Source organism: Alosa alosa, chromosome 10 (genome assembly GCF_017589495.1).
Source record: "Alosa alosa isolate M-15738 ecotype Scorff River chromosome 10, AALO_Geno_1.1, whole genome shotgun sequence".
NCBI classification, from domain to species: Eukaryota; Metazoa; Chordata; class Actinopteri; order Clupeiformes; family Clupeidae; genus Alosa; species Alosa alosa.
The window spans coordinates 978,236-995,269 of record NC_063198.1 but is presented as its reverse complement, the minus strand read 5'-3'; the positions used below and the strand labels follow the sequence as shown (position 1 = coordinate 995,269).

Genomic DNA, 17,034 nt, shown 5'->3' with positions numbered 1-17,034 from the left:
TAATTCTGCTTCAGAAAGTTGAACAAATACATTTGCTTATTTCACAGAAAAATATAAATAGCCAGTTAGGGGCTACAGTGCAGAGTTGATAAATTATGGTAGGCCAACTTGGAGTGAACATACAAACAGGGGAAATTCTTTCTCTAGTAGCTGAGTAGCCTTAGGTGCGCACGTAGACATAAGGCCGAACATGCAAGCCAATCAATCGTGCTCTCCCGCGACAATCACCGTTAAACTTAAATAGGTTAACATCACTCTAAGTTCGTCTTCAAGCAAGGAAAACGATGATTTGAAGACATCTGTTTCGTTGGAAGGGCAAGGGGTAGCAACAGGGCAACACAGAGACAGGCCCGATGGCAGGGCTGTTATGAGAGTATTCAAATATGGGATACTCTACGGGAAAACATTAAAACGGCAAGACAGCGGGGAAGTTAAAATCGTGCGGAGAAACACGGAAAAAAGTTGGCATGCATTGTTTCGGTCCCCGTGCACATGGATTATTTGTCATATTATTAATCACATATGATTATTTGTGAAATTGTGCAAACAGGCGCAACACATTTGAAAGGAAGGACTGGTAGCATGCAAGCTCACGGGAAAGATTGATTTAAGAACGCTATCACAGTGTGTGGCTGTGGCAAAAGCAGCGCGGGCGAAGACAGCGACAATTGGCAGGGGAGGGTCATGTCTTTTTAACAATTCTGTCGGAGGGTCATTGAACAATTTCTAGCAGGCAAGGGAGGGTCATGCAACTTTTGACTGAAGCACTCAAAATTCCTCCGGTGGCCCCTTCAATAAATAACGAACAGTCCATGATAGCTTCAGCGAAAGTTCTACTAGGAAGACTCGTAGTGTAGCTTTACTCCTCCCATGCCTACATGGAGCCAATCATAGCTTTGCCTACTTTTCGGGAAAGCCCTGCAATCTGATCATTCACTCATTTCAATCAGCGCTAGCCTATAGGAATTCAGTGGGCTCTTTAAATATGTTCCACCTAACACTGCTTTTGCTTCTCAGTACGCCGACTTTGACGTCCTAGCTCAGGCTTCCGCGTGGACCTGGGCTCTCTGCGTTTTTACCTTCGCCCCTTCTGCCCTCAGTGGCGTTACTTGTTACAATCCAACCACGCTCGTTCGCTGCGCTGTTAAGACCTGTGCATCCTTCGGTCAGGGCCACTGCATGTCGCTTCATCCCTAATCTCTGCATATCGGAGCCAGTCACACTCACGCTGTTGCAGCCTTCAGTTCACGGTAACCTCCTGCCAGGTTGCCGTCCTCGCGCAACTCTGTTGCAGGCCCATGTCGTTCGGCAACGATTTCTCAAGCTTCAGTGTCTGGTTGGTAAGGTTATTGTGCTCTCTTCTCAAGCTCCTCGAGCTGGGCTACACTCTACCCACAGCCATGCAACCTGCTTGCCAACGATATTCGGCGGGCAGCAAACAAACTGACTCGTCTGACACGGTATAACTTTCACTTAGGCCTCCTTACAATAATTCCTGCTGATTTCATAATCCCTGCAATTTGTGCTGTTATATGCTAGCCTGCACCACGCTGCCGTTGAACCCAACCCAAGACTTGTTTAATTGATGTTCTACACTCACTGTGTTTATCTCGATGTCTACCTTGGTTGAGCGTCGTCAAACCAGTTGTTTTTTTGTGTAGCCTCTTAATTTGCCTCACGGCTCGTTGGGCTGCATAGGCTTTGGGCTAGGCTACTCGTCTGCTGGACTTCGGTTCAGGTATCACTCCTTGTGCATGGCTGCGGGAAGCCAGTTCATTCGTTGCTTTTGTTTAATCATCTGGGATTGCGTCCCATACCTTCTGGTGGGAAGTCTACACGGCCTTCCTCGGGTGATTCTTTGCATGCACTGCTCAAGTCCTCCTCAGTCGGTCTTGTATGCGAGTTGCGCTTCAGCTTGCTCAATGTGGCACGGGCTGTTGATCACTAGTGTTGCTCAAACTACTCTCAGCTACCGCTGATCTGTCATGTCCCAGGTATGCTGTGACGTCCCCGACGTTCTCAGCTATCTGGGTTCTCAATTTTGGGGGGTCTTACACCAAAGCTTGAACCAAAATGACGGCACGCCGGCCCATGGTCATCAATTGCCAGTATGTCACACAAGCTATTATCTAGGCAATTATAGGTGTTTTCTTTTCAATGCCCGTACTATGTCAGTGTTCATGAGCTGACGCCACAGTGATGGGCTCACGCCCACATGGTGTTGGTTGAGCTTTTAATTAAGAAGCTGTGTCATTTGTGTATTTAACATATCCTTCTAGCGTCTTTTGTATGTTTGAAATGTCTTTTCTGATTCCGTATTGTGTATTGGGTTCCTAGGAATTCTATGGCAGGCCTCACTTTGCTCACTGCCCACCAGTGGGTCACTTCAGCACTCCATATATTGGTGTTAATGGTTACCGGCTGTTCATGATTATGTCGGCAATTTTGCATTTCGCTAGTTGTGGTTTAAGTGGTGGCCTATGCTGGAAGTTCGTTGATCACGACTACCAACGTAGCCGTTGGCTGGTTGTTTTACCGATGACTATACTACATGTCACCTGTCTAACCACTCCTTCCTTCTCGCAGGTCAGACGGAGCGGTCCATCATCACTGGCAGATTCAAGTCTCCTTCAGGCCAATGCTGCGCCCTTCATGCACTCTCTTCAACCACAACGGGTCTCTGCGTGTCCATGTGATTTCAGCTCATCTAGTCACGCCATCCGTCACATTGATTGTTGACTCGAATTGCCGTTTTAGCAGGATCCTCTGCATAATGTATACTCTAATTTCCATTCTCCTATTTTGCCTTGGCTGTTTTGTTTTTGGCAGATATGCTCACCCAAAGTGATCGCACCAGGGAGGATGTGCAAGTTCCTTTTACATTCTCCTCCCAATCTTTAATTTGCTAACCCCTGCAGGTGCATCATGCCTCCCCTCTTCCGTTGAGGGGATGCAGTTCGTCAATGGAGAAGCAGTTCCACATATCACACTAACATCTACTTTCTTACAGGGATGACACTACGTCTGTCATCTGTTTAGATCGCCTCTGGCCCGCTATATCAGCTACACAGATATGATTGGTTCCCCGCGATGCAAGGGGCAAAAGTTACGTGCATCATACTCCTTGCCAGACTCGAGTCTCTCCCTGAGCAAATGCTTCCGTGAGAACTCCGGATTCCCAGGGTACATTGTCAGTCGCTTTGATTAAAAATGTGCCGGCCACATGTAATGTCACGTGTATGCACACCCCTCCACTCATCACTCAGGGGCCAGCGCTTGGTGCATGACTGATATAATTTCTACATCAAGTTGGGCGATGTGTATTGCTTATTCTCTCTCATTGCTACCTTTACTCATTGTCTCTCCAGCAGCCAGTTCTAAACTGTACTATCCTGCCACAGTTGGTGCGGCCAGTATAGCGAGCTCTCGTTACGTCACTCAGAGCTCCTCTGCACTCTGAGATGCATAAGCACCAATGGTACCCCAGCACTCATCTGTTCGTTGTCTTGTCTTATTTCATGTTACATATGTTTCTTCCTCCTGTCACATACAGGCATGAATTGTCCTGAGAAGTCCTTTGTCTACGTCACAACGTCATGCTTCCCTCGCATTACTGATGCTGCTCATCTTATTTTGGGGGGCTCGTTCGACGCTTCTCACTTCTCGCCGGTTGCCCGGCTCGTGATTCACGTCTAGGTCGCCCTAGACACTGGTTGCCCAGTTTGGTCCAGGTTGCCCCGGATGCCGGTCGCCCGGCCATCACATTGGTCTAGGTTGCCCTAAACGCTGGTTGCCCAGCTCATGGTTCAGGTTGCACCGTATGCCGGTTGCCCGGCTCGTGACGCTCGTCTAGGTTGCCCTAGACGCTGGTTGCCCAGTTCGGTCCAGGTTGCCCTGGATGCTGGTCGCCCGGCCGTCACGTTGGTCTAGGTTGCCCAGCTCACTGTCCAGGTTGCCTTGGACGCCGGTTGCCCGGCTCATGACGCTCGTCTAGGTTGCCCTAGACGCTGGTTGCCCAGTTTGGTCCAGGTGGCCCTGGATGCCGGTTGCCCGGCCGTCATGTCTGTCTAGGTTGCCCTAAACGCTGGTTGCCCAGCTCATGGTTCAGGTCGCATCGTATGCCGGCTGCCCCGCTCGTGACGCTCGTCTAGGTTGCCCTAGACGCTGGTTGCCCAGTTCGGTCCATGTTGCCCTGGATGCCGGTCGCCAAGCACTTTCATCCGGCCCGCTGAGCATTTCAATTGGTTATCAGGCTGCTCGCTATTTTTTTCCTGCGATAGAGACGACGTTGGTTAGCATTACTGCAAACTGCTTTTCACTCTCCTTAGAGAACGTTTACAATGTCAATGTCAAAACATCATGTTAAATAAGAGATAACATCATGTTAAACTAAGTTAACTCTTAGTTATCTCCTTTGCAGCAGATCTAACATGAACATGCGATCCATTTAATTGGGAACACGTCTGCACTTACGAGAGGGAGAGAGAGCCGCAGGTTCCAGCTGGCTTGTCATTGTTGATAATTGATATCTCCTTCTTATAAGAAACTTTTAAAAGGAAATCATGAAGGCAGCAGTAGTTCCCACTACTGACCATTTAAAAAGTGTGAGAGGGCCATACCGTAGCAGGCAGAAGATCATTGAGAAATAAACGTGAATTAAAGCGACAGTGCACAATTTATACATTTGTTAAACAGCATAAAATTAGCAGTATTTTTAAGCAATTAATATTTTAAAAGAAATATTTTGTCATACTAAACTATAGGCTATAAAAAATGGGCCCGCCGGCCAATTTTCAAAACCCCAGTGTGGCCCTTGATCCAAAAAGTTTGCCCACCCCTGCCCTAGACGCTGGTTGCCCAGCTCGTCAAGCTTCTAAATCCCATTATAGCGAAAGCATGCAGCGGGCCCCATTGCAACCCTAGGTTAAATGGTTAACACCTAGCCACTTTAAAAATTCAGCCACCTGACGTGTTGCCAGAACACCAACCGTATGGACCCCAGAGCGATAGCACAAAATCAATACGTCTTACAAGGCGAAAACGCAGAAAGGCTAGATTCAGCGCTAGCTATCAAGGTAATCTCTCTGATCTAGAAAATATGATTAGACAAATTAGGAAAGAAACTGACCAGGAATTGAATTGTAATGTTAAACCAATGACCTTGCAACCTACTCTTGAATTAAGTTCACCTGAAAGCGTGGAAGTGAATGAATGTGTTGAAGCAGATGTTGAACAATGTGCAGGATTACTAAACCAGATTACCCTGACCTCAGAAATAGTTGATGATTATTGAATGTGAATAAAAGGATGGAAAATGAACCATAACTGCAAACAATGACCTCATAATAAATAATAAAGTGCGATGAATGAAATGTATCATTACAAGTATTTTAGTAGCCTGACCTTGTAAAGTCTAGGGAATTATGCATGTAAAGAATTGTATGTCTCAAACTGTGAAATGGGTAAAGTGCCTTAAACTGTTTAAATGAATGTATTCAGATTGCATTGTGTGAAGAGTTAATGCCATAAGTGTTTGTAACCTGTAAGAATGTAACCGATCTCTCTTGATGACTGTAAAAGTGTATGTTGCTAAATGTAATGTGTCACATGGTTATAATTGCCATTGAATGTAAACTGTTTGTGTAACCTCTGTAAACTATCTGTAAACCTGAATGTAATGTATCATCTCCGAAATGTAACCCGGAGAAATATGTTAATGCATGTCATCTTAAATTGTTGGTTAAGATCAGTGACTTCTAGAATGCTATCGTGAGAATTTTCCCAGCTAACGTGAGAATATTCCCAGCCATCGTGGGAACTTCTAGAAGGTTCTAAACTGTCATGGGAAAATAGGATTGATTTGTCTCAGGAATGTGTGGGGGAGGTTAAGTCCACCTAGTATAAATAGGGGTCGAACCAAATGATCGGGGTTGCTTCTTCTTTTTTCCTTCCTTCAACTCGTTGGGTTTTTGCTTTATGATGTCGCGTGCGGTTGTTAGAATTCGTCATCCGAAATTCGTTGAGAAGCAAAGTGTTGGACGTCGTGCCAGGCTGAGTCGCTGGACCTAAAACTCCGTGGAACCTGTTGCAGATATCAGACCTGCTACTCCGACAGAGAGTAACTGCAGAAGACAATCAGCTGACTTTTTCCCTTTTTTGAGGACTTACTTTTTTCCTTCTATTCTCTTTTTCTCCATTTGTGGATTTACCATTTTTATTGTAATCTCTTCTCCATGTGTGGATTTACTATTTTCCTATTTTGTGGATTTACTCTTTTTTATTTTTCTACAACATTGTAACCTGCAAGTGGATATTACGCCGCATTTTGTAACATCACCAAAGTGCTGAAAAGTAAAGAGCTCATTTAACCTTGGCATCCAATTCTTCAAGCAGTATTTTTGTCTTTTCTTGGTTTTTCTACGAATTCCAGCAGGAGGGTAAGATAACTAGTTTCTTCTGTGGTTATTCATCTGCTCTGTCTAAGACTTGGGTTAGTTGGACTAATAAAATCTCCATCCTTATAAAACCTGAGCAAGAAGTAGCCTATAACCTGTGTCTGTAGATAAATTCAAGGGTCAAACATCTTCGCACGTTAGCCAACTGTTCGAGACCTAGGCGTAGTCGCTCCTTATTTCATAAACATCTCAATAAATCCACCATGGAAGCCTGATCAACTTCCAAGGGGGATATTTAAAATAGGAGTAATAGGTTATCTGCGCCGCAGAGGGAAGACGTCGACTTAAGCCGACAGTAGGTCCCTGCTCTCTACAATAACCTCAAGGGGGTATCGTGGGTCTTAACTGCCTAGGCCTGGGGTTACGTCTGAGAAACGGCTGACGTTGACTAGGTTCTGGGGGTTACCTGCAGGGGGCAACACACACCGCCAGCAGTTGGTCCCCGTCTCGTCGTGGGGGGGGTAGGCTCCCCGTCCCTGCCTTCATCCATTGGCAGGAGACGAGATCCGCTCATCGCTGGACGGATCCGAGACGGGGCCTACGCCAAAGACTGTTACCTATTCAGGACCCTTATCTAGTGTTGTCACAATACCAAAACGATACCTGCCATAAATATCACGATGCTCGATACTGAAACGAGACTACGGCGAAATCCTAAGATATCTGGAAAAGAAAGGACTCATACCTCCTCCAAGTGAATTGAATCATTTGTGTTGAATTCGGTGCACTTTTGTAGTGTGCAGGTCAACTCTGGGTTCTAAACTTCCTACATAATTATCATTTTTTATAGTCAGTAAAGTAGTAGGCCTACTTTGTGTGATTAAGTCCTTTATTGTTTGTTATAGTTCATTTACATTGTGTTGTTTTGGCAATAAAGTAGCTTAGCCAAACTAGACTAGATCAAGGTCAGTGTTGAAATTACTGCATGCAAATCACTGAATGCTATGCAGAGGGGCCTAATCTTTAGGCCATCTGATGTACAGTATAGGCTACCCTAGGCCTTCCCGTGTTCATGGGATTTCTTTGACAGTTGCAAAGGTAAAAATGTGAGGATAGTCTTATTTGCACCCAGTGTACAAGTACGACATTCCAACCACTCAGGTCTTCGTCAGATAGGCCTACACCATTAGCCTACCTGTTGCAATATGTGCCTGTGTGCATTCCTACATTACGTCTATTTCTTTGATAACATGATTTGCTACCACGTAACAATAAGCCGCTATTATTATTAGGACTCAACACGCTTTGGTGGTATTATATGCTGTGGGCTTTAATTAGCGCGTTTCGGGTATCCTATCCTACATCTGGCCAATAATTCTTAAACAAATTGCAGTCTACATGCCATGACAAACATTACCAGTAGTACTGACCGAACATGAAATAGATTGTTTACAAGTTATGGTAATGTTATTCTGGCGTGAACATTGCGCTTTCATCACGTTAGCACCCTATGATTACAGCTCGTTATGTCTCGTCAAAATGCATTGATGAAGGAAGGTTCGCTTTATCCCAGAGAACCATATACTCATTTCACTTAGGCTAGACTAAAACAGAAGAGAAGAACTTGGCACTAACTATGTAGTCGTGTTTTCTATAGCATATTCGTTAACCTATTTGTCGTTTTTTGAACTCTGTTGAGGACTGTCGGCAAAGAACTATGTTGACGTTGGCTGCGCACTCACTCACTCAGAGCTGCCTGCTTGACACGCCCACTTGCCTAGATGCGTGCAAGGAGCAGTGAGAGCAGCAGTTCACACAAACACAGAACGTTATCATTTTAATAAAGTATCGATTCTAAAAACGTATCGTTTTTTGCATGAAGGCATCGTGATACCTTTTTAGTATCGATACACCGTGCAACACTACTCTTATCATGCTTGTATCCAAGCCGTTCCTTTACTAATTAAATTGTCAACTGATTATATCTGTCTACTGAGTCTTTCTGGTAGAACTAGATTGCTGCTGGGCTATATGTCTTGGTTCATGTCTGTTAACAACTGGTCAAACGCGTAGCCTATCTCGCGGTTGCCTCCATTACAAACAAACATGCAATGTGAACATCTGGGATTGGGAAGAGCACTAAATGCTGTACTGAATAAGCACGAAGTCAAACCTTTAAATGAAAAACACTCTTTAATAATCAAAAAAATAAACCGCTAATGAAGTAAACTTGTGACCATCAAAAATCGCTTATCACCTATAACTCCGTGATAACAGGACGTAACAGGAAGGCATTTGGCTGAGCAACGGAGGTTAATATGCTCTATATTTTGTCCAAATGATGTCTGTCTATCATCGTTGCACTCGGAGAAAACCAGAATGTTTAATTTGTCCTGCGTTTCTTCTACGGCTGCAAACGGGATTCACTCGCAGTTAACCAAATATTTCTTTATTAGGGCAGGGCAGGCATATTTCTGGCTATTAAATTCTAAACCAGTCTGCTAAAGTCTGTAGTGAAGTCTGTGTAGGGTTTTCCAGGCTCCATTTCTTTTTACGAGACAATCTGCTCACCTGAGCCATCTACCGGTTGTTTGGGTTGTTGCAGCGCCTCTGGGACGCTGCAACTGGGAAAATACAAATTAAAGTCGCGTGATACCGCGTGATCCCACGCGCGGACCGCGAGTGAAGCTGGCCAAGTCGAAGCACTGCCCACTGTAGGCCTACACGCTGGTTTATGTTAGTGCAATTAGGTCATTCTGTTATGTGATTGAACCTGATTTTGCCTATGAATTGTTGGGCAGATAGCCTAGGCTACTCGTGGTTGTTTTCAAATAAATGTATTGCTAATAATATATAATTTACATTGGTTGCACTATATAAATAACATTTTATAGGCCTACTTATTTAATCGCTGGTTTTTGTAGTTCGCTGTGCAGTAGGCCCTATGTTGTGATATAGTTTGTACGCACCATCAGCTTAAGCCCTCCTTACACTAACAGACTTTGGAAAGATTTGCAAAGATTTGGAAAAGATTTTTGAAAGACTACAGTCTCAGACCCTCTCACATCTTAAGACAAGTAGTAGAGTTTTAAGTCACAGACTATGATTTTGCAATGACTAGGGATCTTGCAGGGTCACTATTTAGAAGACTGCAACTAGATTCCTTTAAATTATTACCCATCGTGCAATATATAAACAGGAACTGAAATGATAGCCTACTAAACTCAAAGTTGTATTTTCGTGTTTCTGCAGCATTGTTTCATGCGTGACATCCCTAACCGATATAGAGTCGTTCTGTCACGTGGAAGAGCGCCGACTAAATATATATATAAGAAACCACAAATATTATAAGAATAACACATAATCATATAGGCTACAGCTGTCGCCTACTTTGCCCCTTCCTGTTTGGAGAGGTCACTATTGTTTTTTATAGTTCACGTCACTATTTGCATGAGCCACGACTAGAAAGACTTGCGATAATATCAAACATGTTTGATATTGTCGTAACGGCAAAACTAGAAAAGGACTGACTCCGACTGACTTAAAACCGCTAAGATTGGCACCTTACACTTAACAATCTAGTTGACGGGAGCGCGCCACGATTCCAGTACAACTCCCATGATTTCTTGGGGATTTCTGTCCGACTTCGGAAATTTAGTCGCCGACTGTGAAAACAGACCAAAATCGTACAATGTAAGGCCGCCATTAGCTGTACTTCATGGAGGGGAGGGGTGAGTGAGTTTTTAAAAGGAGACAGAGTTAGAGTGGTCTGCAGAATACAGAGCCTGTGTAACATACAGTGGGCAGTGCTTCGACTTGGCCAGCTTCACTCGCGGTCCGCGCGTGGGATCACGCGGTATCACGCGACTTTAATTTGTATTTTCCCAGTGTGACGCTGCAACAACCCAAACAACCGGTAGATGGCTCAAATGAGCAGGGTGTCTCGTAAAAAGAAATGGAGCCTGGAAAACCCTACACAGACTTCACTACAAACTTTAGCAGACTGGTTTAGAAATAATTTAATAGCCAGAAATATGCCTGCCCTGCCCTAATAAAGAAATATTTGGTTAACTGCGAGTGAATCCCGTTTGCAGCCGTAGAAGAAACGCAGGACAAATTAAACATTATGTTTTTCTCCGAGTGCAACGATGATAGACAGACATCATTTGTACAAAATATAGAGCATATTAACCTCCGTTGCTCAGCCAAATGCCTTCCTGATACGTCCTGTTATCACGGAGTTACAGGCGATAAACGATTTTTGATGGTCACAAGTTTACTTCATTAACGGTTTATTTTTTTGATTATTAAAGAGTGTTTTTCATTTTTAAAGGTTTGACTTCGTGCTTATTCAGTAGAGCATTTAGTGCTCTTCCCAATCCCAGACGTTCACATTGCATGTTTGTTTCTAATGGATGCAACCGCGAGATACGCTTGTCATAGGCGCCGATACCGTGGATGCTCCGTCTCTCGGGCACCCACTGAAAACATCGAGCACCCACGTGTGACAGCTTACAGTCCCGGATAAATTTACATTAATTTAAAATCAAACATCGCAGTTTATGTTAAATTCAGCATCTCTCATAATGTGATTGGATATGTTGCTGTCAATTCCCTACTTCATATACTAACCACCATTGAGAGCGTCTCTCGTATGAAAATTCCTGACACTTCCCACCTGAAGAATTAACGCAAGGCTTTGTCGGGTCTTCAGCCCTGAATGTTTAAAATGTATATAGCCCTGAATATCATTTTAAAAGTAGTCTGACAAAGCTTATTGTTTTGTGACACAGCTAAACACTGGCACCTCATAGAACGTCTATAACAGACAGCTTTATGCGCAGGGGAGAGAGCGCGTGCGTGCGCACTGTGCTTTATGATTGTTGCCTTCTGATGGTATCTTGCTAATTCACTGAACTGCATTAGGTGACACAAATTGTATTGCCTTTATCTTATAACTCCTTGTCTGAGCGACTACCAGGCCTATGGTTTTTAAAAGTCAGATGTTCCCTGACAAAGACATTCGAAAATTAAGAATGTTTATTGACTTGAAAAATACACTAATTTTTGCAAACTCCCTTCATTCAACCCTTGAAGACATCGCGGTCTGGTGCGCTATGTAGATCGTTTCATTACCATTTAATTTCTCAGAATTTAGGTCTACTAGGCCTACAATAACGTCATCACCAAATACATCTTTTATTTTTAGTTGATCAACCACAAAGAGTAGCATAGGCCTACTGTGCACAGTGCACTGACGACTGTAGCAGCCCAACGTAACCAGTTGTTGTAGATGAGAGGCAACCCTTGTTTCAGATAGCCTGGACAACATGTTACCTGGGTGTTGCCTACATTATTAATTAATGGAAGCCTACAATAGTTAATTGATTCGCGTAACATATTAGTTGGCTCAAAGAGTAGGGAATCAGGATGGAGAGAGTCACACGTGTGTTGCTTTTCTTGGGATCGAATCCAGTTTAATGCTAGTTTTCAAAACATATATTTTTTTACATGTCTTTTGTCCGAGTGGCTGTAATGTAGCCGGCTCATATGGCGATGAAAAGACTTCAAACCGCCTAAAACAACTTGTTTGTGAATGTCTGACAACTGCTGCAGCGCATGCACAGCGCAAAAGGAAACCAGTAGGTGGAGAAACCAGAAGGCACACAACACCGGAACGATTTTAAGGCTATTTCGCATAGGCTACTCAATGGTGCTATTTCACACGCATTATAGCGACCCCCACTCACCTGGGTTAGTGGAAGGTGTTAATAGACTATTGGCGTAGCCTACAGTGGACTAGGGCTGTCAAAATTGCTCAAAAATGACGTTCGAATATCCCCTCTAAAATAAACACATGTATTCGAATATATTGGAATATCTAGGCTATATTATTTGCGCATTATGTCAGTGATGCGCATCATGTCATCTGTTTTTAACTTTTTGTATGGTTATTGCTTGACAGGGGGGATCCCAAGCAGCTTTCAGCCATAAGGCATTTCCTAATTCACCTGACACTGATATTCAAAATGTTGAAACTATTTCGGCATAGCCTATAAGCAGTTTAATTAAATGTAATGTTAGTTGTAAACAAACGGGCTACTTGGTGAGGCTTGGCCTCACAGATGCTTCGTGCCTTAAATGGCAATACAAATCTTCACGATAGGCCTATTAACTGACCGCCCGATTCCGCGTTGGCTAGGGGGGCAGGGGGCCATCAGACATTTGTTCCCAAGGGTCTATGAATTGTTAACCCGCCCCTGCCCCCCCAAACGCATAACTTTCCACCTCTGAGATAGCTGAAAAGAAGTCTAGAGGACTCTAACTCACTAGACCTACTTACTGTAGGCTCGCAAACCACAAGCCTGCATTGAGGCAGGCCTTCTGTTGAAGAATTTTATATAAATCCTATGCTAACAGTAATCCTCCTACCCCGCTACCACAGCTGTGGATAGTGTGGCATGCTCACGCTTTATGTCTCCTTCTTGCAAACTAGGCCTATAGCCCAACCATTTCGTCTTCAAAAAAAATAACAACTTGCCAGATATGCCTTCATAAATTTGGGCTTCATTCAGCATTTTGTTCTTCCACTGGAAATGACTCTTCTACATTTGCTGCCTGCTGCATCCTTTCTGTTTGTATTGTTTAGAAAATGTTTGACGTCTTGAGTTAATGCATTAAACATTGTTTGCTGGTAACCAGCCACAAATAGCCTACAGATTCTTTCGTGCGTTCTCTCCAAAATTTGCCCGTTCTATAGGCTATCCAAGTGCATAATTCTGCGGCATAAAGCAGATGTATTTGTGTATTGTACAGAAAAATAAAAATAACCTGTCAAGCAGTCAATTGACTACATTGCAGTCAATAAGTAGTGCAAATTATGAAACCAAAACGTGGGTCATAGTTGTCTAAGCATCTGCTGTGAGGCCAAACCCATGAACAAAGACGCATTGATATCTGCAATAGTTTTTTTTTTTGGCGAAACAAGCTCACAGCCGAACAAGTCATACTGAAGGGAGAGGCAACTGGCATGTGATCTCCCCACGGGCCAATGGATGTACAAGTTTTCTCCTGTGCCTACGATATTTAATCCAGTGTTTTGTCAAGTTGCAAAATGCTATTAGTTTTTAACAATTTTTATGATAGTATGAAGTACTTTTTGTATAGGGTACTATCTTAATTGCTTTATACTCAATACTTGACCAATGGCTATTGCATCTGTCTATTGAAAGTGAGAATGTGGCATGTGATATACTGTGTAGGCTTCATAAAATAAAATAAACAGATTGCTAATGGCCTACAAGCTGATCTGGGGGCGTTTCCCGTTACAACCACGGAGGTTAGCTTTTACTAACAGGATGCATCGTTCAACTAACCAACATGTAAGTTACGACTGTTTCCCAAAACTGTCGTGATTACATATAGTACTGTAAGTTTGGACCATGATAGTTTCCAAACTTCAGTAGTCTGGACTAAGGTGGTTAATGACGTTTAGTAGCACGTGAACGGGCACCTGCACATACTTCTGTGGCGCATTGCGTTAAGGCCGTTGCACAGCAGTTACCAGTCCCCTGTCCAAGAGTTCGAATCTGGGTTAAGACGTTGACAACAATATTGACATCGTTGTTTACCTAAGGTTATCTTTTGTGCAGATCATATTATCAAAATCAGAATCAGCCTTCTTGGCTTGGTTTTGCGTAAACTAACAAGGACCCCCCTCCATGAAAATCAAAGGCTACATATTCTCAGCTGACTCGTCAAAAAGTGCGCACCACCTTATTATTATCTGCAAGTGTTTGACTTTGACTTACGTGCACATGGCTGCAAACTGACTTTTAATTTATGTATTTTCTGCCTTGGGCATTTTAAAATATGGATGTATGGTGGTTAGAAATGTAAATATCAATTAGAAACCTAAATATATTCATAATTATTAATTTGCAAACAAATTACTGGCGTCAGTGACGTCTTTGACATGAAGATCCCTGGAACTATGCTTCTAGCATTCTACCACAGGTCGAGAGGTGTAGTTGTAACTACACAACTTTACGATAGTGGTTGCGAACGTTCGTTGCTACTATGGTTTTGGGAAACACTAACGTAGTGGAACAATGCATTGGACTATGTAAGTTCCAAATATGAATGTAATTCTGCGGCATAAAGCAGATGTATTTGTTTATTGTACAGAAAAATAAAAATGACATGTCAAGCAGTCAATTGACTACATTGCAGTCAAGAAGTAGGGCAAATTAATTTACGAAACCAAAACGTGGGTCATAGTTGTATAAGCCTCTATTAAGTAGCCTGTTAAAAAAAGCCGCCAGATAGTATTAAATCGGCAACAACATTGTTTTCTGCAGAAGCCTACCCAAGGCTACAGATTCATTCTGAACAGTTATTTCTCTACTGGCTCAATTATCACACCACTGTTTTGATTTGCGTAGCGTTAACCCCAACACTGACAATAATGTAGACAGCAAATTTTGATTTCGATTTTCGTTACCACCGTGTAGTCAAGCCTTAAGTCATACCCAAGTAGCCTAAATCGAGGTAATGTTTAATTATGCATGATTTATTTTGTTATTGAATTAGTAGGCTGGGATTACTCTCGGCAACAATTATATCCTGATCCTGCTTTTTCAGAAGGGACCGCAGGCAGAGCGATGTACAGTGGTAGAGCGACGCACAGTGGCTGAAAGTGGTACCAAAGCTTCACGCAGCTTCACGCCGCGTAATGCACGAATGAAGTGGTCATTTGAAAGCGATGCCCACTGTAGTATCTTTAGAATTCTATAAACTCTACGTGGACCATGGACAACCCCCCCCTGCTGAAAACATCTTCCCGCACCTCTGGTATTAAGACATGATACAGAAAATACCACCGTGTTATCTGGGCCTGAGCTTGTTTAAAATGGACTGAGGTAATGTGGAAAAAGTTCCTGTGTTTAGACCAATCAATATTTGCTATTATTTTTGGAAATCATGGACTCATCTGGGCTAAAGAGGAGAGGGCCTATCTAAATATCCAACCTATCTAACTTGTTTTAGTGCTCAGTTCGAAACCCAACATCTAAGATGGTGTGAAGGTGCATTAGTGCCTGGGCATCTAGCACATCTGGCAAAGCACAATCAATTCTGAATGATATATACAAGTTTTGAGCAACATATACTGCCATCCAGGCAATGTCTTTTACAGGGAAGACCTTGAATATTTCAGGAAAACAATGCCAAAATGGGGTGCTAAAATGGCCTGTCTGCTGTCCAGACCTGTCAAATTAGGTGCATCATGGAATGAAAAACATGACTAAGATTACCCCATATTGTTGAGCAACTGAAATCCTATATCGGGCAGTAATGGGACAACATTTCACTCTCAAAACTCTAGCAACTGGTCTCCTCAGTTCCTAAACATTTACAGAAATGAAGAGATGAAACAGCACAGTGAACATTCCATATCCCAACTTTTTTTAAACATGTTGCATCAAATTCAAAATTAACATATATTTTCCATGAAATACTCCAAATTTTCACTTTCAAAATTTCATATGTTGTCTATGTCCTTTTTGCTGCTAAAAAAGGGTTTACAAGACTTGTATATTATCACATTCTGTTTTTATTTGCATTTCACACAATGTCTCAACTTTTTATTTGGGGTTGTATATGCCTATGTCAGATGTCAGGACTGTGGTTGTATGTACAGAAAATGCCCCACTAAAATATTCTAGCACCAGACGCCACTGGAATGGAGACAGACCTGTATGTGGTAGACATCTTCAGGGTGCTCCACAAGCAGGCCATCAGTCAAGATTAGCAGATTCCCCATCTCACTGGAGGTAGGAGAGAATAGAGGTAAAGGATTAGAATGTGAAACTCACCATTGTTTCGAAACTGAAGATAGACAAAGCCAATCACAGATGAGGAGAAGAGAAGATGGAAGGGGAGAAGGGGAAGAATAACCCTGGAAGGGAAGGAGAAGGAAGCAAAAGTTGAAAAAGTGGCTAAATCTAGATAGCAATTACAACATATCCTAACAACTGTACACTTTGGCAAGCTTGCGTGTGACAGATCTCAGCTGCACATCATAAAATCAAACTGAGTAACAGTTATGGTAACCTAAAGAGCAGTAGACGAGAAGAAGAAGTATATCTCTGACTACCAAAAACTGTTTATTTAATTAAAAAGCTATACCAGCTGATGCATTTAAAAATGCCCCTCTAGCTTATTTCGTGAGCATCTTTGTTGCCCTCTCTTGCACACCGAGGTGGTGTTCAGGTCGAATTTAAGCTGGTCATCAATCAAGGTGCCTAGGTACTTGTAAGGTGATACAATTTCAACACCTTGGCCGTTGATGATACTGTGCTTTGGAGCAGGGGGAAGGCATCTGAAATCTATGGACATGTCCTTGGTTTTGCTGATGTTCAGATGCCAAAAAACATCTTCACACCAAGACACAAATTCATTAATAACAGGGCCATGCTCATTCTCGTGGGAGACTGACAATTACAGAGTCATCTGCAAATTTTAGAATATGCCTTTTGTCATGCTGGCTACGGGAGTCATTGGTGTACAGTACAACGGAGGGGAGAGGACCCCTGAGGTGAGCCTATGGATGATGTTAGGCCACCGGACAGCACTTTAT

General features: G+C 43.0%; 1 protein-coding gene across 4 annotated transcripts in view; it reads right to left on the bottom strand.

The window, feature by feature from the left end:
• The window catches only part of dock3 (dedicator of cytokinesis 3), a 557,701-nt gene that overhangs the window by 77,307 nt on the left and 463,360 nt on the right, over positions 1-17,034 (bottom strand). For all 4 annotated transcript variants that reach the window (XM_048254372.1, XM_048254373.1, XM_048254374.1 and 1 more), the window contains one exon: positions 16,150-16,222. In XM_048254372.1, the coding sequence (XP_048110329.1) occupies positions 16,150-16,222 (73 nt within the window). The remainder of the gene's footprint in view (positions 1-16,149; positions 16,223-17,034) is intronic.